The 19,894-nt window shown below is 30.6% G+C and overlaps 3 protein-coding genes across 4 annotated transcripts; 2 read left to right on the top strand and 1 right to left on the bottom strand.

Moving 5' to 3' along the window:
* On the top strand, window positions 1-5,095 carry LOC126773141 (uncharacterized). Of its 2 annotated transcripts, XM_050493771.1 has the most exons (7): window positions 1-750; window positions 816-2,209; window positions 2,367-3,343; window positions 3,392-3,802; window positions 3,891-4,091; window positions 4,162-4,245; window positions 4,872-5,095. In XM_050493771.1, the coding sequence occupies exons 1-7, from the start codon at window positions 35-37 to the stop codon at window positions 5,013-5,015; spliced, it is 3,927 nt and encodes a 1,308-aa protein (XP_050349728.1). In that variant the 5' UTR covers window positions 1-34; the 3' UTR covers window positions 5,016-5,095. The 2 variants fall into 2 exon arrangements, with proteins under 2 accessions (XP_050349728.1, XP_050349729.1); XM_050493772.1 differs by lacking the exon at window positions 4,162-4,245 and having other exon boundaries at window positions 2,367-3,802.
* A 2,535-nt stretch (window positions 5,096-7,630) lies between these two features.
* On the bottom strand, window positions 7,631-10,283 carry LOC126773152 (40S ribosomal protein S6). Its single transcript, XM_050493788.1, has 6 exons — window positions 10,189-10,283; window positions 9,665-9,869; window positions 9,320-9,465; window positions 8,597-8,767; window positions 8,160-8,306; window positions 7,631-7,749 (listed from the first exon to the last, which is right to left on the bottom strand). The coding sequence occupies exons 1-6, from the start codon at window positions 10,192-10,194 to the stop codon at window positions 7,663-7,665; spliced, it is 762 nt and encodes a 253-aa protein (XP_050349745.1). The 5' UTR covers window positions 10,195-10,283; the 3' UTR covers window positions 7,631-7,662.
* A 1,631-nt stretch (window positions 10,284-11,914) lies between these two features.
* LOC126773149 (geranylgeranyl transferase type-1 subunit beta) lies at window positions 11,915-17,712 on the top strand. The gene is made up of 5 exons (XM_050493786.1): window positions 11,915-12,237; window positions 12,969-13,096; window positions 14,886-15,059; window positions 15,713-15,876; window positions 16,037-17,712. Exons 1-5 carry the CDS (start codon window positions 12,131-12,133, stop codon window positions 16,517-16,519), a joined length of 1,056 nt encoding a protein of 351 aa, XP_050349743.1. The 5' UTR covers window positions 11,915-12,130; the 3' UTR covers window positions 16,520-17,712.
* Window positions 17,713-19,894: the final 2,182 nt, after the last annotated feature.

The following is a 19,894-nucleotide window of genomic DNA, read 5'->3' as shown; positions in this document are numbered from 1 at the left end:
TTCAAAGTCCTCAAATTTAAACACATTTAGTTCAATGAAAATCGATAACACAACGAACACGAGCTCGACTAGCAGTAAAGATAAACATAATAAATTTAAAATTAATAAATTCATATCGCCTTATCTTTCCGAAGATAGAGTTCAACTGCTCTCACGTGTAACAGAAAAGAGATTTCTACATAAAAACCATGATTTTACGTCATCTTTCCCTTTGGCTATTAATATATATAAAGCCAATTCTGATGAGTTTAGGCCGTCAAACAAATGTGGTAAGAAAGTAAAAAAATCTGTTTTGACTCTTCCGAACGAAGCAGCTCCTTTACCGCATTCATGTACTGTTAGTGATATGAATGATTCGGAGTACTTCAACGATGATAAAGATGAATTGAGGCCAAAAATGAGAAAAGCGATTCAAATTAAAAAAAAATCGCGCATGAGGAATAGACAAATTAATTTTCACGGTAAAGATGTAAAGGATTGTTTAAAACTAGATATTCAAATGGACAAGAGTTCTAAAGATATGGGCACTAAGTTGACTGGTGATGGTAATAGGAATTTGAAAAAAACGCAAAAAAAAACTTTAAGAGCTAATTCTAATTTTAATGCTCATGAAGTTTGGTCACTCCTTCGTAAGGCCGATCACTTTAATTTTAGACCGTCTCCACCAGTGTCCCAAGAAAGTAGCTTAGTATCAGTAAAGAAGAATAAAAGAAAAAAAAATAAGCTACGTAGCAACCATAAAGATTCAAGGTATTACTTGATATTTTGATTGTTTGTTATAGTTTATTTTTATTTTATAATATTTTTCATTTTAGACTAATTGAGACTACGACAGAGGAATTCGCCTACATTACTAGTTTTGTAGGTAATCCCCAAAACAGCTGTTCTCTATCTAGTTTTGATCGCATTACTGTAATTGAGAAACAAGATGAATTACAAACAATCAGTAATGAAATAGGAAAAGTGAAAGAAGTTATGTTTCACTGTGATAACAGAAAAACTCAAAACACTGGTAGGTCGAAGAAATCTAAGTCTAAACAAAGCTGTCTTAGAGTGAATAATTCTGAAAAAAGTAGCGATCATTTTTCTAATAACAAAGCATTACGGTCAATAACAATTCAAAGAAATGATGTTACATTAAAAGATAGAAATAAAAAGCATAAAAATACTGAAGTTATATTTAAAAGTGATATTGAAAACAATAAGAACAATTTCATAGAAATTATTCTTAATGATAAATTAAATACGACTCAAATGGACCAATGTAATGATTTAGATATTTTATCACAGAAGTCTGACTCAAGTAAGGAAGAAATAAAAAAAAATAACGTACCAATTAAAAAAATCTATGAGCATGAATCAAAGCAAAATGTTACTGGTATTACAAAAGTCGTTCTAAGTAAAGGTCAAAATATACTTTTAACTAAACAAAACACAGTAAGCAAGCAAGATTTTCTCAAAAAGTCTCGCTTATCGTCACCAACTGCTGTAAATTCGATAACTCCTACTGTAAATCATAGCTCAATCAAGCTATCTGAAATAAAACGAAAATTGAAAAGCATAAAATTTCCTTTAGTTATTTTAGGCAAAGATCAACTTAGTTCGACAGTTACTGTGGAAAATTATGATCCACCGCAATTCACAGGCTTAGATGAACATATTTGGCCTTTTATGCGAATGTGGTATGACATAAATGGTTCTAATTCCGTTGAACTATATAAACATCAAAGTTTAAATCTTAATAACGTAACGACAAATATTCGTGGAACCAATAATAGAAACATAATAAATATATGTCCTAAAATCGAAGACAAGCATAAAGTTTTGCTAATTGACCGAAGTGAAAAACCAATGCACAGAATTAAAAACAAAATGATGCAATTTATACACAAAAAAACTGCCCCTGAAAATGAAGTATACAATACTAAATATAATAACCAGAAACAAGGCAGAGACATAAAAAATTCAAGCAGCAGGGTTGTAGATGTTGGTACAAATACCATTAATAATTTTGTGTTTTCCAAACAAGTAAATGTGTTGGCCAAAAAAAATGATCTAAAAATATTTAAAAACGTTTCACCCATTAATAATAATGTGAAGACTAAGGCTAAATGGGCAAGTGATTTTATTGAAAATGTTATTAGAAAAATAAGAAATGGAGTGTATTACTATCAAGACGAAAAAGACAAATTTAAAGAACCCTATAAAAGTAAGATAAAATATAATTTATAATTAACGAAATATATATATTTCAATGTAATTAAAAAACAATTTTGCTCATTTAATACTAAGAAATCACACTTAGACGAGTATTATAACATATGTAATAGGTTCTGAGAAAATTATAACAATTGTCTTATTTTCAGACACCAAAGAACACGGAGTGCAAACAGAAACTGTTAAAACTCAAAGTCAAACAGTTGATTTTTCCGTTTCTAATCAGGCTATTGCGGAGGAAGTTTCTGTTACTGAACAAATTGATTCAGATTCATCAATTCCTGGATTTGATAATAGACTTTCAGACTTAGAAATTGAGACATTAAATAACTTCAATCAAGTAGCAGTTAAACATTGTGTGGCCAACATTATCATACAATTTGATGTGGCTTTATCATTTGAAAACAACAGTGTTCTTCAACTAAAACAATCATATCCTTGTATACCAATAACAATAATCGAAAATCAGCCAGCGATATTTAAATGTAAAACAAATATTATTAACGCGATTCTTCCTTCAGAACTTTGTAGTATTCTACCGAGTTTGATGAAAAAGATAATAAATTCTAATTCTAATTTGGCTGGGACACCACCTGATGTTGAGAAGCTTAATTCTAATTTATCAACTATATCTGAATTTACCCGATGTAAGAGCGATATTATGATTGATGATGATTCTTATAGGTCTTTTGTGCCAGTTCAAATCAACCTTATGACCAATATAAAAGTTGTCAATGAAGGCAAGTTTTCATCGACACATTTACTACACATTACTAAGAATATTTCAAGAAATATGAAGACCGAATTTTATAAATCAATTGATATAAATAATATTAAGGGGCTTTTAACTACAATAAATATAAATTTATTACCATTAGGACAGATAAATCAAATAAATTTGCTTAATTATGATGATGGACCAAAACCATCAATAGTTGATGACATTATACAAAGTACTAAAAGGTTACCTAATACTTGCAAGACGTTACAACCATATCAATATTCTTCCAAAAAGCTTTTGCATTCTCGTGATAATTATAGTTTTATGCGCATTGTTGAAACTATATTAGGCCCTAAAAACGTTATATTTAATTTAAACACCTCATTTAGTCATATTTCAAAAGTGGTATTTTATAAAAATCCACTTACTATTAGCTTTGTAACAACAAAGAAGCCTTATATTAATATACTTAACTCCACTATCCCTGATATAAATATTCACGATCTACATTATGGCATAAGAGTTGAAAATGATGACAAGTTTGCTGGGACGTCCAATTTAAATACCTTTTATCCTGCAAAACCTAAAGCTGACAAAATTGGCTATTTACACACTTCTAAGCCGGAGAAACGAAAAAGTGTAATTGAATTTTGTACAAATAATACGAGAAATAAAAAGAGAGGATTTGTGAAATTGTATAAAAAATGTAAATCAATGTCTAGTATATCGGGAAATAAGACTAGAACCAATTTAAATAAAATTAATAATATAGAAGAATTTTGCATTGCTTTGGGTTCTGGAAAGATGTTATCTGAAGTTTTAGACGGAAACGCAGAGAGGAAAATACTATTTGCAATAAATGAGGTCGTTAAATAACATCTGTTTAATTATTATTATTGAAAACAATATTATTTACAAGCGGTTTCTCTATATATATTTTTCATTATTTTAGATGAAGAATTGGATAAATGACATAACACCTAGACAGGCTTTGTTAGTTTTATTACTTGCGAATAAAAAGGATACTACTAATTTAGTTCGCTATCGTCCTATTATATTACAAGGTATAGCTGTAAATAGGATCACGCGAGTTTCAGAATTAGATATGGAGATTGAGGTTATAGAAAGAGAGAATCTAAATAAATTAATTCAGGTACTTCTTTTTTTTTTTGGTTTCTTTATAGTTACAGCCGTACCGTAATTATTTTTTTATTTTTTAACAGTACGAAGGAATAACTTACTTACCAGCATCTGAGGAAAATCAAGATACTCTTTTAGAAGAGCTTTATTGGATAGCAAAAACTACCGTAAGATATTAATTATAATCGATTAAGTACTAAATAGGATCAGCCACAGCTCATCGTCACCATTATCATCATGAATAATTTAGTTTAGCGGTTCGGCTTTTGTTCATCTCGAACTTATCTTTTGTCCATTTGTATTACAAAACGGTTTTTTTATATATTTACAATACGATGTGAGTAATCTTTTTAATATTTTTTGTATCTAAATCCAATCAGTATTCTTTTCGTTTTCCTTAATTTTCCTTTCCTGTTCTTTTTTACTTTTTTCAATGTGAATTTTTTTTATTTATATATTTTTTTTATAGCCGAGATGGCCTAGTGATTAGAACGCGTGAATCTTAACCGATGATCGTGGGTTCAAACCCGGGCAAGTACCACTTAATTTTCATATGCTTAATTTGTGTTTATAATTCATCTCGTTCGTGTTTAACGGTGAAGGAAAACATCGTGAGGAAACTCGCATGTATCTAATTTCATTGAAATTATGCCACATGTGTATTCTACCAACCCGCATTGGAGCAACGTGGTGGAATAAGCTCCAAACCTTCTCCTCAAAAGGGAGAAGAGGCCTTAGCTCAACAGTGGTACATTAACAGGCGGTTACTGTTATAAATTTTATTAATTTTCAGGCCTCAGATTATCAAAAACCCTTCGATGAGTCTTCTGAGCGTCTTTTAAAGTCTTTATTAGTAAAACGAAAAAAGTTGAATCCTTCTTATCTACGGGTGATGGCTCGTTATGTTGGCCTTGGTCTTCTTAAGTCTTCAAAATAATTATATTTAATTTTTGAAGTTACACCAATGCCTTCTGCACAAATTGATGTAAAATTGTGATGTTATGAAGATAATTTTGATGTCCTTTTGTTTGTTTTATATATACTATTTATTTTTGTGAAATAATTATTTAAAAATTATGATTTTTTTTTATACAGTTGTTTCAATTTACTGCATTCTTTGTGGGTGTTTAAGGAATACAAATCGCAATAATGTTAGAAATTCACAGTGTGGTTAAAAAAAAATATTGAAATAACAAAGCCGGAATTCGTCGTACTTATAAAATTTCCATTTACTTTCAAAATAATTTTGAGTGAATAGCGCAACATCTTTAATTAATCTGCATCTGTTTTTTACGAGCATTCGCAGGTAAAATCGCCTTGGACGTTATACAATATGATATTTGAATGCCCGCCTAAAAGTTTAATTTTGGCCGACGTCCAAACAATAAACATTGTTTAAAGAATTCTGCTTACAAACAAGTTAAAATACGAAATCATATACTAACGACGCGTTTTAAATCGGAACGGTTTTTTAATGACAAAGTGATAAACATAGACAATACACTATATACTTCTAATAGTGATAAGCTTAGTATAAAATATAAATTATAGTTTTACAGAACAAGTTTCTGTTAGTGTTAGGTGATTTGTTGTCATCAAATCAATAAAAAATTGTTAGCGTCTTTTATCCGTAAACAAAACGAATTGTTTTTTGAATATAGTAACCGAGTTTACTATCTTCAAATTTTCAAACCATACAATGTTTTGAAATATCTGTTATAATTTAGTTCCGGTCAGCATATACCCGATAACGTCTTTTCGACAACGCTAAAATGATAAACAACATAATAATACTAAGCATGCTTATAGCATACGTCCGTCTATGTAGTTGTTAAAGTTTGTATAAGAACCTCAGGTCAATTGTCCAGTAATTTCCGTCGGGATGATAAAGTCATTATACAAAACCTGAGAGAGGTGAAATCGAGAGATCGAAACCTAACATATGGTTACTTAAAAACTTTTTTTCATTCTTTCAACTCTTTGGTTGCATTTTGCATAAAGGATTTCAGACTACGTGGCAATATTTCAGTTTGTTTCTAAAAAAGAGATAAATAGTAGAAGGTCAAAGGATTCCTAAAATCCTTATTTTCTCAGTACAAAACCCAGAGATATCAGAGCTGTATTTATAATTTAACCGATGTGAGCCGAAAAATGTAGTATTGGTGTGTCTAAAATATCCCTCGTTGACTATATAATCCTGCTTTCTTGTAAATGATGTGACGAACTCAATTAAAAAACTATTTTATATTACTTGGTGGTAGGGCTTTGTGCAAGCCAGTCTGGGTAGGCTCCATCCAATAATCAGATATTCTACCGCCAAACAGCAATATTCAGTATTGTTGAGTTACGGCTTAAAGGGTGAGTGAGCTAGTGTAACTACAGGAACAAGTGACATAACATTTTGTTCCCAAGGTTGGTGGCGCATTGGCGATGTCAGGAATGGTTGATATTTCTTACTTAACCAATGTCTATGAGGGGTGGTAAAGAAAAGAAGGGGTCGTAGTCACTATTCTTCGTATCTATAGCTACGGGAGGCTGGACGTGCATGTAGGTATGATTCAAACCAAACCTGTCATGACGATAATAGTAAAAGATTTGGTTTATTTTTTTGATATTAAGTCGAACCGAGACCACGTCGAAGACTTTTGAGTAGGTTCGTACATACGGCTCGTCAAGTGCCTCGATTTATTCACTCCTATTATCAAGTCAGTGGTTCTAAAGCGACCCAACATGAAGCCGTGTTGACAATATAAAAATAGGTCGTTAATTGACACTAAACTCTGTCACTATTTATAAGAACAGAAACCAATATTGTTTCTTTCCATATCATAGGAAATATGCCGAGGAATCAATTAAAATAATGTTCAGAGGTAATTGTTGGTGCAGAACCGGGTTGTTCACCAATCAGGCTTGTGCATAACAATTGCTTGCGGCAATAATAGCACTAATTGTTTTATCTTTTTCTATTAACTGTGTATAATTAGGACTAAGAACCTAGTTTTGTACACTCAAAATGTAAGAATTTTATGTTCTTAGTTTTTAAATTAGGTCATTAAGTGAATATATATTATTTTTTATGAAACCATAAATGTCTAGGCCAATTTAAATAATGTCCATAAAATTAATGATAATGAAATGAAAGGGAATAATATTGTACAAAATAATAAATCAAAATTATTTAAAAAATGTACTTTTTCAAAACATTACTGTTAAAAACTGTAGCAGTACTTGTTTTCAGCATTAAAACTTATTATCGTGATTTTTGGAATCCTTGTGACTATAAAACAGAAAATATTTTATTTTTATATTTTACAGACTAGTGTGAATTTTTAAACTATAAACTTTTTAATTACCAACATTTAAAAAAAAACATCAAAGTCAAATAGTTATGACCAAGTTGACGGTTTCGATATTATGTAAGTTTACCTATATAAGAATTGTCTTTACTATATAACTTACATACTATTAAGTAAATTGTATATTTTTAATTTAAACTCATAAATAGCTTTTTCTATATTGCATGGATGCATACGGGAACAGTAAAAAAATATGTTTCTAGATTTTAATTTTTATTGGTAAGTCTTTCACTTTTGCGGTGCACTTGTGCTAGAGCTCTTAGAATCACGCATTGAAGCTGAACGCCTGCGTTTGATTTCTTCTTGGCGGCGCACCTACAAACAAGGAAGTTAATAGAGTTATAATATAACTCGGTGTAACTCTAATAAATTATTAAAATTTGAGATTAATGATCACAGTATGTGTTGACTAGAAATTATATATGTTTATATTTTTTTATTTCAATAGAGTCATTTATTATTTCTTGCAATTAAATATTCATTAAATCATTAAGAATGAATCTTTATAATTTTATATTTTCAATCAAATGTCATTAAGACTTGTTGCTGATCTAATACCTTAGTCAATATCAAACAAAGACAAAGGGGTAAGTTACAGCACCTTATTCTTACAGCTTAGTAAGATTCCTATAAATTATTTTATAGTCATATGATACAAGCTGTGACACTCGTACAAAATAAATAATATTGTACATTTTAGTGTTAGTAATCTGTCATATTTTTACCTTGGATTCCTTCTTTCTTTGCGCAAGCAGTTTAGCATATTCAGCCTCAGATGTCTTGCGTTTGGCTAGACGCTTCTTCTTAAGAGCAAGTCTATGGCGTCTGCGCTGGAGTACCACAGGGGTAACTAACCTCTGGATCTTAGGTGCCTATATTGACATAAACTTTTGTTTGTAATGTATTTCATAAGTAATATAAAATTACATGAGAATTTGGTAAAAACTGTATTGCTCACTGTAAAAGTAGACAGACACAAATCTGAATCTTCTGCTCGGAGCTAGTTTAATCTACCCTGATGCAGTAGTTACTGGGTATGAATGCCCAGCAACAATTAATATTATAACAGGGTACAGAAAATTTTCATAGTTAAGAGTAATTTTTGCAGTAGTTAATGGAATAATAATTAATATGTATTAAATAAAATGTACTTCTTTCATACCTTATATCTTGGTTTGGCATTCTCCTTGCCTTCCTTAGCGGGGAGCAGGCGTTTGACAACATAACGACGTACATCATCCTGTTTTGTCAGGTTGAACAGTTTACGAATCTTGGAGGCACGTTTAGGACCTAGACGGCGGGGAACATTACCATCGGTGAGTCCAGGAATTTCCTGTCAAAGAATATCATGGGTAAGTTATAAGTGACAGATATGTTAAATAATTTTGGTGATGGAAACATCTATTATGTTATTGTACTGATTTTTATCTTTTACTTAGTGTGAAATGCAATTATAACATAAGTAATATGTATGATGTTAAAAAATCCACAACAAAATGTGTGTGAAGTGGCATATTTATACATCAATTTTTCTACCCTGTCGCATATAATTACACAGATTTGAGGATCTGAGAAACAGTAAGACCAGGGATACATAGAAATTTGTCAGTGTTTGTTAATAATTATGAAGACAATGTATTTTGTATCAAATTATTTTGTTTAGCCTTATAATACAGATTTGATTTGTTTATAGTAGTATATTGAAATATTTTTAAATAACAAAGCAATATTTATACATTCTCCTCAATATGTATGTAAAAAATTATCTATTTTTCATCAATAGTTTCTCCAAATATGTATATATAAATTCAATAAGTGTTAATATAAACATTTCCAAATTGTATGTAAAAATATTCAATAAAATTAAAAGACGAAAATCATTTACCTGGGCTCCTTTGCGTACAATTACAAGCGCGAGCACAGAAAGATTAGCATCAACAATGCAGCCACGAACTGATTTGCGTTTTCTTTCACCATCACGACGGGGTCTGTAGCAAGAGTGACCCTTTGACATCAACAAGCGGACACGACCTAAAACCAAAGCAAGTTATACTTTATCTAGGGGGATTGGACAAAGTACAATTAAATAAAAACATTTTTATCTCATCACAGCAATAGTTGACAATTAGTTTACTTAACCTTAAAATTCTCAGCTTACAGTTTTCTATGATATTTTATATTATATTGTCTGATTGTCAATATTAAAGTTAAATAGTAAAATATGGCTTACTGTTAGTGAGGACACCCTGTTTCATGGGGAAACCCTGCTTGTCGTTACCGCCTGCTACACGTAGGATATAACCTTTCCATTCATCGCCTAGCTGATCAGCCTCTACTTCCGCGCCCATGCGCTTCTCGTAGAAGATACGGAGCTTGTGCTCGTCTACTACTTCGAATAACTTTTGACATCCCGTTGCCGGGTAGGAAACGTTCAGCTAAAAACAAAACGAGGTTATAACACACTTTCGAAACATAACATGAACTTGAGCTACTGAGCACAAATCTGCAAATTCGCTATAAAAAGTAGACACTATTTTTGTTATAAGCACATTATAATTTAATTTGTATTTATATAGGCATGAGTTTCACTATTGACGACAGGGCTGTTTTTATCAAAGTTTTTCAAATTAATCACATCACATATTTAATAAAACTCGTTCAATATAAATACTTAAAGATGTTTAGGAAGTAATTCTCTTAATATTTTGTTTTAATAAGGTTTATTTAGTTAATTTATTAACACTATTTAAGCACCTTCATGACTGCAGTTAACTCCTTCGAACGTCAGCCATGAAAAAGGACCAGAGATATAATAGAACAGACAACCGTCAATTAAAATATGATATAGGTAACATTCGTATGCACAATAATATTAAATTATAATTCACACTATCAAGTTTTTTTTTTTAGATTTTAAATAATTATGTACAAATGAAAATTAGCTTCATATATTTATATATATTGAAAGAGCATAGTATCTAATGCGTAAAATATTTATACCTTCTATCTATTTTTTTGGGTAGTCTATGCTAAAATGCACACTGATTTATTTGGGTAATAAGCATAATTTGTCAATAAATATCTATCTTTCTTAAATACACTACGACACTGTAATGTAGTGTAATGTTACTTACATTCCATGTAAAAATAATACGTATTTCTGCTGGTGCAGAACATTTTTTTCGTTAGTTTGGTTACGGTATAACATATCTATTTCCTTTTTAAAATCATTGTTAATAATGTTTTAAATTTTAATTATTTGTATGTAGGTAACATTTATATTGCTATGATATTGTGATCTTTTTTTTATTTTCTTTTCTGGATTGTTGATCTCGTAGACAGAGAAACTAATAGACGCATTGACGATTTCCTTCTCACTTACACAAGAAAGAGAACGAAAATTACGTTACAAATGGTTAAGACAGCGATTAAATTATCAAATCTTTTGTCCCTTATCACGTAACCAGTTTTGGTGTTTCTTTCGCTACTCAAGGAGCGAAACAAACTCGACAATTGGTGCATTAATTGTGTTTCTTGTTTAATTTTTGCTTATTTTTATGTTAGAAAACAATTCTAATCCAATGAAAAGACTGAGAAACAATCCTTATATCATATCGAGAGTTATACAATGGTGCATTGTCGTATTATTTCATGTTAAAGCGATAGCAAGAAGAAAATTGCCGGCGTGTGTTTTCACGCGTAAGTACGATGGTTTTGTCCCTAAATATGGTTTCTCAGTGATGAAAATTTTGAAGATAATAGGATTTTCCAGTGCTGCCAGCGTCAGCTAAAAAAATGTCCCGATTTTCGATAAAAAATATCGACTCTTCAATAATGTAAACAAACAAAATACCGAGTCCAATAATAATCTAAAGTGCTTCATTACATATAAATAGGTTATTTTAAATTATTCGTTCTTTTAATATAATTTCCTAATGACAATATTATTTAACATTCTTCATGAATTTTTAATATTAACACCGAGTCAAGAGGTTAACATAAAAATATATGTGGCAACCATTCTTTATTAATAATTTAATTGAGTGTTTTAGATTTCAACATCTGAGGAGAATGCTAATCCAGTACCATATAAAAATACTGAAGTACTATTGATAACGGAAACAAAAACAAACAATGCAACGGTTTTTGGGTGTAGTTAGAAAACAAAAAAAAAATTATTAAAAAAATGTATAATAAATATTAAAAAGTAAAATATAATAACCTCATTTTGTTTTAAATGATTTATCTCCCAAAAAAGGGAATGCAGTTACTAAGACAACATTATACGCACAAATTGACAAAAATCTCTGTCTCAATTGCGGTTTCACGGCCCCTTGGTCTATTTGTTTCTCTGTCTACGGTTGATCTTAATAATTTGACATTTTGTCAAGTGACGTTAAAGTTTATCGTGACATTTACATGACATTCTTACTTATGTCATAGTTGGTTCTAAATTGTAAATTATTTTTTGATAATAGATTTCAGTCAGTCACGTAAATTTATTATAAGCTTACCTGTTATTTGTTATTTCGATTCCATTTAGAAAACAGTGTATTAAAAATGAAAATTAATGTTAAATGCATTCATAAATCTGTAAAAAAGTGTTAATCCTAAAGTTAACGAGTATTAGTTACAATTGATTTAATAATAATATTTTTTTATAAAAATTTAAGTTGTCGCTAATATATTAGTAATCATGAACAACGAGGAAAACAATATTTTGGCGCACAGACAGCATGTTAAATACTTAATGAGATACCTAAATGTTTTACCACCATCTATGTCAACTCATGATACAACCAGGTATAAGAATATTATTACATTTTTTGAAAGTCATTTTGACCTTAGGTACTTAAAGGTGGTTTGAGGGTATTAAGGTCGAAACATAATAGAATGTAGTTTTTATGGAACATGAAGTTGTTATAATGTTCAGAAAAAGTTGAATAGTAGTAAAGTATAGAATAATTTTCAATTAGAAGAACAAAAAAATATATTAATAAAAGTTAGATTTAAACAAATGAAGTAATATTGATGAGACTTGAAAGAGTTATGATATTAATCTCAATATAGTTACTTCTAAGTAGAAGGGAAATGTTATCTTTTTAAGTGAGTTTAACAAAAGGAGGAGGTTCTCAATTCTCATTTCGTAAAACAAAAAGTGTAACAAAAAAAATGTTTGTTAACTGAAAATATTTTTTTATTTTAAAACTATACAATTCCAGATTGGTCCCACTTTTATCAAAATTCAGGACTGATGATGAGATCCATGAGGAGTTATTGAAACTCCTCAAATAAAGTAGGCAAACATATAAAGATTTTTGTCATTTCATTAAGAAATTAAGTATTTGCAATCAGAATACTTTCTGATATATTTTAAATATTTTACTTGTGAATAGTCATAATCTACCTTCAGGTCTGTGACTTTTTATGTGTAACATTTAATAATGATTTGTCAAAAAAAGACACTTACTACACTATGTACTTATCTCTTAGTATAGTTCATATTAAATAAGTTTTTATTTTTTTGGTTTCAGGGTTACAATAGCATATTTTTCAGTATTGGGCATGGATGTACTTGGATCAATAACCTCAATGTCATTAGAGTTGCAATCCAGAATAATTGAATGGCTTTATCGATTGCAAGTGCAACCCAATAAAGAAAGTAAGTACTTGTTTTTACAAAAGAGTGAGTGTATTTTTCAGTTGAGAAATATTATAGACCTTTTGAACAATGAAATAAGTAGAAACCTTGTCAGGAGTAATCATATCACCTTAGTAGTTTTATGTATAAATATGAAACATTACAAGAATAGTATAAATCTATACATATAAGTACAAAACAAACTGTTATCAGTTATAAGGACTTTGATTAATGTTTTGTTATAGATAAATGTATGTGTAAGAAACGAGTGTATTTCATAAATAAATTTCTATAAAGGATTGCTATTTAATGTTTCAAAAATATTTATATTGTGTTGTTATATTGTTGTAGTGCAGTATAGAAAGTTTTTACTGAGTTTCCCTACATACAGACAAGAAACAAAGTATTTTTATAATATAGCATAAGGAGACTTGCAAATGAGTCATCTAATTGTAAGTGGCCATCACCAACCATAGACAGTTGCAGTGTAAGAAATGTTAATCATCCCTTACATTGCCTATGTGCCACCAACCTTGTGAACTAATAATAAATACACCAGTAGAATTAATAAATTTTATTACGTGTTAATTTTAATATCTTTAATATAATAACTTATGAGATATTTTAAATTTAATTATAACAAAATATCATATATTGTTAATTCGATGACAATCGTTCAGTTCTCCGTTTTTTATATCTGCGCGGGAAAAACTCTTGTTTTAACTTTTTTTTACCAAAAAATACCAATGACGTTCTGAAACTGATTATATTTTTATTAAATCAAATACAATATAGAAATATGTAATTATTAAATATATTAAATGAAGTACATAAATAACTATTTCTAACACTAAGATACTATGTGCCTTTTTGTGCATGTAGTTACTCTGGCTCTGGATGACGGGATGAAATAAAGAGAGTTTATATCTTCGCTTTAAATTGCCTTACTCTTATGACTATTATTATTATAGACTAAAATTTTACTCTATTTTTAATAACCCTAAATCTTTTCTTAATATGTATTAAAATTGTCTTGGTATAGAAATAAAAGTGTTGTTTTGTTTCAATATTTATATAATTAAATCTTTGTGAAACCATACAACACAGCTAGTTTTTATGATTTTAGATCCTTAAAAACCTTATCAACTTCGAAAACTATTACAACTATATCAATAAGTAACAACCTCTTCATAGAAAAAAAATATAATATTGAGTTAGTGAGAATAAAGTCTATTTAGGTAGTTGAACCTGTATGTACATATATGATATAAAAGAGACACATGAGGATTCAACCATAAAAACATTCAATTTAATCTTAAAAATCTTAAAATCCTTTTACTGTTGGGATATTAAAATGAAGGTTACATACAGAGATTAAAATAAGAATTTAAAAAAATTAAACTAACGGCAGTTAATTATGTAAATAGCACTTGCTACCTGTGTTTGTTATCAACAAGAATCTTATGATAAGTTATTATTTTAATTAAAATGATGTCAGTTTTGTTATTTACACATGACAGAGGTTGCTATCAATTCTGTGTGTAAAGTTGTATTAGTTATCTAAATCCAAACAGAGTTTGTAAATGCGAGTACAAGTGCAAAAGCCATTACAAACTCCTTCCAATCGAGTCGTCGCCTTTTGCTGCTATTTACTGTTTTTATATTAAAAATCTTAAAAAATATTTTAATGTAACATTGTAATTTTTTTTTTTTTTTGGAAATGGAGAATAGTCTCATATAAATAAGTTTTACACTTACTTGGTGTCGAATGATAGTAATACATATTTGACTCATTGTTTTATAATTTCAGATGGCGATATGTTAGCATGTGGATTCCAGTGTTCTTCTACCATAAATATAGATTTCGAATCAGGGAACAATCACTACCGCTGTGGTCACCTGGCTATGACATATACGGGCTTGTGTATTTTGTTGACTCTAGGCGATGATCTGTCCAGGCTTAATAGGAAAGCTTTAATAGAAGGTAAAGTATTGTTAATATTTTATATGTACATATCTAGACTTAATCACTTTAATTTCGTGCCCAGGTTTCGAGTTTGGTTTTTTAGTAAGCATGCATTTGTGTGTGTAAATAAATGGGTATATGTAGTTTGTGAATATTTCTTTGGCATTCCCATATCCTTGTCCATTAATGCTATCAGCCATCCAACTTCATCCAAAGTGCATTTTTACATTAAATTCTATTTTTTATTTGTATTTTTTATGTGGAAATTGAAAATGGTTTTACATTTTCTTTAGTATTTGTCTGTTTTGTTTTGTTTGACTGGGCCATCTCGGCTCCAGAATCTAAACTGATGATAGCTTGTATAAATCCATAAGTTTTTATATGTTAACATAATCTGGTAACCTGCATCTATCAGATAAAACGGTACTATTTGTGTATACACTAATGCGCACTTGTGTAATTTGCTGGAATACATTATTGAGCAATGGATTCAAACGCAGTTACTTTTTACGTTTTTCATAGACAATTTTTGACTTCCTCAGTCTGTAAGTTAAAAGTTTGTAGAATTGTTGTGATTGTGAGCAGACCGATGTTATAAATGCTTAATATGTAATTAAGTTATCTTTTTTTTTAATAAAATATTTTAATCAAGATATATATTATTTTTTTAGGAGTTAAAGCGCTGCAAACAGAAGAAGGGAACTTCTCCGCGACACTATCGGGTAGTGAGGCAGACATGCGCTTCGTGTATTGTGCAGCCTGCATTAGTTATATACTCAATGATTGGTCAGGCTTCAATGTGGAACGAGCTACAGATTATATTATTAAATCTATAGTAAGTATGATATATTTATAACAAAGAAGACATTAGTGTTTATGACTTGAAGATAAATACTACAAAACACTTTTATTTTATAATATAGAAATTATACTAAATAAGAAAACTATTTTAAGCATATAAGAAAACTCAATATTAAAATAAACAATTCTTTCAGAGTTATGACTATGGAATTGCGCAATATCCGGAATTGGAGTCACACGGTGGTACCACATTCTGTGCGCTAGCGACATTGAGTTTAACGAACCAATTAAACAAATTAACCGAATATCAAATAGAGCGTTTGAAGCGTTGGCTACTTTTCAGACAGATAGACGGCTATCAAGGCAGACCCAATAAACCCGTGGATACGTGTTACAGTTTCTGGGTTGGGGCATCATTAAAAATATTAGACGCGTTACATCTATCAAATTATGCAAGCAACAGAAATTATGTGTACGAGACTCAAGAATGTGTCATTGGTGGATTTGCAAAATGGCCGGACACTAGTCCCGATCCTATGCATACATATCTAGGATTAGCTGGTCTTAGTTTAATAGGTGAAAATGGTTTGCTAGAAATAGTACCAACATTAAATATCAGCAAAAGGGCGCATGACCACCTAAAGGCATTACACGAAAAATGGGACAGTGAGTCATAGCTTTAAATTTATTATATGTACCATAGATAAAATATCTCTAAGGATTTTGTTGCCATTTAATAAAGATTATTAGACTGATTTCATCTATGGCCTTCTTTGTAAACTTCAAAACATAATTAACATTTTACGTTAATAACGAAATATTGCTGTCATTTATTCTAAATTCCAATACATATATAAAATGTTAGTACTTAAAACAATTTTATGAATAACAGGTGCTAATAGCAAATGAATGCAAGTCAAATGATAAACAACGATTCAGAATTAGCGATTAGTACAATATTAAATCTCTTATGGTGCCATGTTATTGTAAATATTGGCGTTTACTGCTGTGTAGTTAGGCAGTTTATGAAATTATTGCACAAATATAAAATTTTAAGTCGTTTTGTTGATAGTTAAGATCAATAGAATAAGGAACAGGGACACAATGGGCTTAAGAAGGTTTATAAAAAGCCTTTTACTAATTTAGTGAAGCACTGATTTAACAAACGGGTATGTTTCTGTATTTATACATTCATATCATTAATTCTATTGCACAATATAAAATTGTATTAACATGTATGAACATAACTTATTTTGAATTGTAAAAAAAAAAAAAAATATTTATGATATTCTTATTTTTTAAAACTCTTCTAAATTGTTAACAGTTCATTTCATCCGAATTTTAGTAATTAGAGCAAATTTTAATAAATGCTTAAAGCATCATAAGCAACAATCGCTAAAATATTAACAATGTATAATTATGTACTGTGATTGAAGTCAATATTGTAAATTGTAAAGCAAATCGTCGTCCTATTTCAAAATATAATATTAATAAAGCATATATATTGAAAGTAAGAACCTTCTAAATATAAATTTGTGTTCATTTCATAGTTTCTGAATCTTATTCTCTATTTAAAAAAGGTTTAGTTTTTTAATGACAAAAAAAGTGTAACAATGAGTTTTTGTATGAAATTTAAATTAGTCTCATGCATATCTTCCTACAAAATATTTTACCTACCTTGAACAAATAGCATAAAAGAAGTATTTATTATTATTATAAGTGCTATAGTTATACATTTATATAAAACATTTTTTCGAAATTTCATCGAATACAGGATTTTATATTTTGATTACGTTTTCGACTAAAACAATTTTTATATAATTGATATAATAAAAAAGCGCAAGTTAAATTTTAATTATTAGATAAATTATGTTTTCCTAATTTCGTAGCTTATTTTTTTGTCGGTATTATTAGTTAACATTTGTGTATAAATATTGTCCAATACATTTGTTTGATTTTAATACTTTTATGAAATACTTAAAATTTAATATATTTGAAAACTGTGTAATTGCAAATTATTTTTTGTAAATAAAAAAAATCGCAAAATAAAATGTATGAAAACATGTTGCTTTTACTTTTAATTCATCTCTTGATCATCACCTATCACTAGATCTAATATTTAGTTCCCGCTGACTACCTTTTTTTTTCTAAAATGATGACCTCCTGACCGATTTCGGCCACGGCGGCCAATCTCAACATGAGACTCAGCCGGATGTTGGTACAAGGGGGACTATAAACTACGCAGGACATTATAGTGCACAAATGTGTGCATAACTCAGATTCACTCTATTCCGTCACTCAAAATCCGATGGGACGGCAAATCTGATACGACCGGAAAGAGTTCAGGCGCAAGACCAACGGCTTTAAGTACTTTCTGAGGAACGGGAGTGTACACACTTTAAACTTCCTGACTCTGCTACTGTGACTTTTTCTACAGAAAAACCCAATAACTTTATTAGCCCGACCTGGGGTTTGAACTCGAGATCTCAGTGTCTGAGACTTCTTGACTGCTTTTTTGCTCATGCACCGTTGGGACATCGACAATACGGTGCATTACGATGGCATGATCATTGATAATAATAATTATATTTATAGATTTTTTCTTACAATATATTTTTAAATATTATATTTATAGCATACTTTTATTATACATAACGTTTCCATAATATTAAATAAATACTTGACATACACCATTTATATTATGATACATATCACTAAAAGGTAGCTACAATTTTAATACTTGTAGAATTCATCCGTAGAATCATGTTTTTTGAGGGTAAGAAGAAACATGAATAATATTTCTAAAAATTCTTTACATCACTGCCCGTTATAACCGAAAACTTTTTTTATAACTTCTTGTGGTTATGTTTTGGTTGCATGCATAACCAAACAAGTTAAGTACCTGCAGCTTATCCGTGCCATGTATAGCCGTGCTTGTACACGCATCCGGTCCGAAGTCGGTGTTTTTGCCGCGTTGACCAGGGATTGGCTTTTTATTTGTTCCTCCTCATTATTGATGCTTTGACATCGTACATACAGGAGGAGGCTCAGATTGTCGCTACCTGGGTTCATAAATCCAAAACGGTGGTTGCATTGACAGGGACGTGAGGAACCGGATAAATTCAGGGTGGATGAAATGGCGAGGTCTTTGGGACCATTTGTAGCCTACGAATGCCCCTGAAGTTAAAAGGGAAGATTTATAAGACCGTTATTAGACCAGTCGTGTATGGTTTTGAATCCAACATTTAAAACCATACACGACACAAAAGAAGAGGTTGTGAAAAGAATATAATACGTGGCAGAGATGCGAATGGTAAGAGGGATGTGCGGTGAAACTAGAATAGACAAGATAAGAAACGAGTATATCAGAGGAAGTCTGAAAGTAGCACCTATAGATGAAAAGTTGAAGAGTAATAGATAAGCGTGGTATGGGCGTGATGAGGATGGATGGAAAGCATGTTACTAGAAGGGAGATGAGTATGAATGTCGATAGAGCACGGGGGAGGCCGAAGAAATTGTGGATGGATTGCGTAAGAAAGGATATGTGTATGAAAGGGTACGGAGATGACGAGTGACAGAAAGAAGTGGAAGGAAAATACATGTTGTGCCGAACCCACGTAGTGGGATAAGCGCAGCAAAAAAAGCATATAACCGAGCTTCATTAAAGGGGTTTTCGATTTTACAATTATATTTATTTATTTATTTATTTATTTTTTTTTTTTCAGCCTTTTGCCGTCCACTGCTGGACGAAAGCCTCCCCCATAGAACGCCAACCATCCCGATCTTGGGCAGTCCGCATCCATCCCGAACCTGCCACCTTTTTTAAATCGTCGGCCCATCTTGTCACAGGGCGTCCTACACTACGTTTGCCTAAGCGTGGTCTCCACTCCAACACGTGTCGGCTCCATCGGCCATCAATGCGCCTGGAGACATGACCAGCCCACTTCCACTTCAGCGAGCTAATTCTAAGCGCGATGTCGGTGACTTTAGTTCTCTGGCGAATGTCCTCATTTCGGATTCTATCTGCCAGAGAAACCCCAAGCATCGCGCGT

The sequence above is a fragment of the Nymphalis io genome, chromosome 14 (genome assembly GCF_905147045.1).
Source record: "Nymphalis io chromosome 14, ilAglIoxx1.1, whole genome shotgun sequence".
In the NCBI taxonomy this organism is placed as follows: domain Eukaryota; kingdom Metazoa; phylum Arthropoda; class Insecta; order Lepidoptera; family Nymphalidae; genus Nymphalis; species Nymphalis io.
Note: the sequence above shows the minus strand (reverse complement) of the source record. Positions and strands in the feature narration are given on the sequence as shown.

What these genes read in the sequence shown, in the direction of transcription:
- LOC126773141 (XM_050493771.1), top strand. Translation starts at nt 35, where the DNA reads ATGAAAATCGATAACACAACGAACACGAGCTCGACTAGCAGTAAAGAT. An exon ending in AGCAACCATAAAGATTCAAG is followed by an intron (nt 751 to 815) that starts GTATTACTTGAT and finishes TTTTCATTTTAG; the next exon opens with ACTAATTGAGACTACGACAG. An exon ending in TACTATTTGCAATAAATGAG is followed by an intron (nt 3,803 to 3,890) that starts GTCGTTAAATAA and finishes TCATTATTTTAG; the next exon opens with ATGAAGAATTGGATAAATGA.
- LOC126773152 (XM_050493788.1), bottom strand. An exon ending in TTGTACGCAAAGGAGCCCAG is followed by an intron (nt 8,768 to 9,319) that starts GTAAATGATTTT and finishes ATTCTTTGACAG; the next exon opens with GAAATTCCTGGACTCACCGA. An exon ending in AAAGAAAGAAGGAATCCAAG is followed by an intron (nt 7,750 to 8,159) that starts GTAAAAATATGA and finishes CCTTGTTTGTAG; the next exon opens with GTGCGCCGCCAAGAAGAAAT.
- LOC126773149 (XM_050493786.1), top strand. Translation starts at nt 12,131, where the DNA reads ATGAACAACGAGGAAAACAATATTTTGGCGCACAGACAGCATGTTAAA. An exon ending in TAGGAAAGCTTTAATAGAAG is followed by an intron (nt 15,060 to 15,712) that starts GTAAAGTATTGT and finishes TTATTTTTTTAG; the next exon opens with GAGTTAAAGCGCTGCAAACA. An exon ending in ATTATATTATTAAATCTATA is followed by an intron (nt 15,877 to 16,036) that starts GTAAGTATGATA and finishes CAATTCTTTCAG; the next exon opens with AGTTATGACTATGGAATTGC.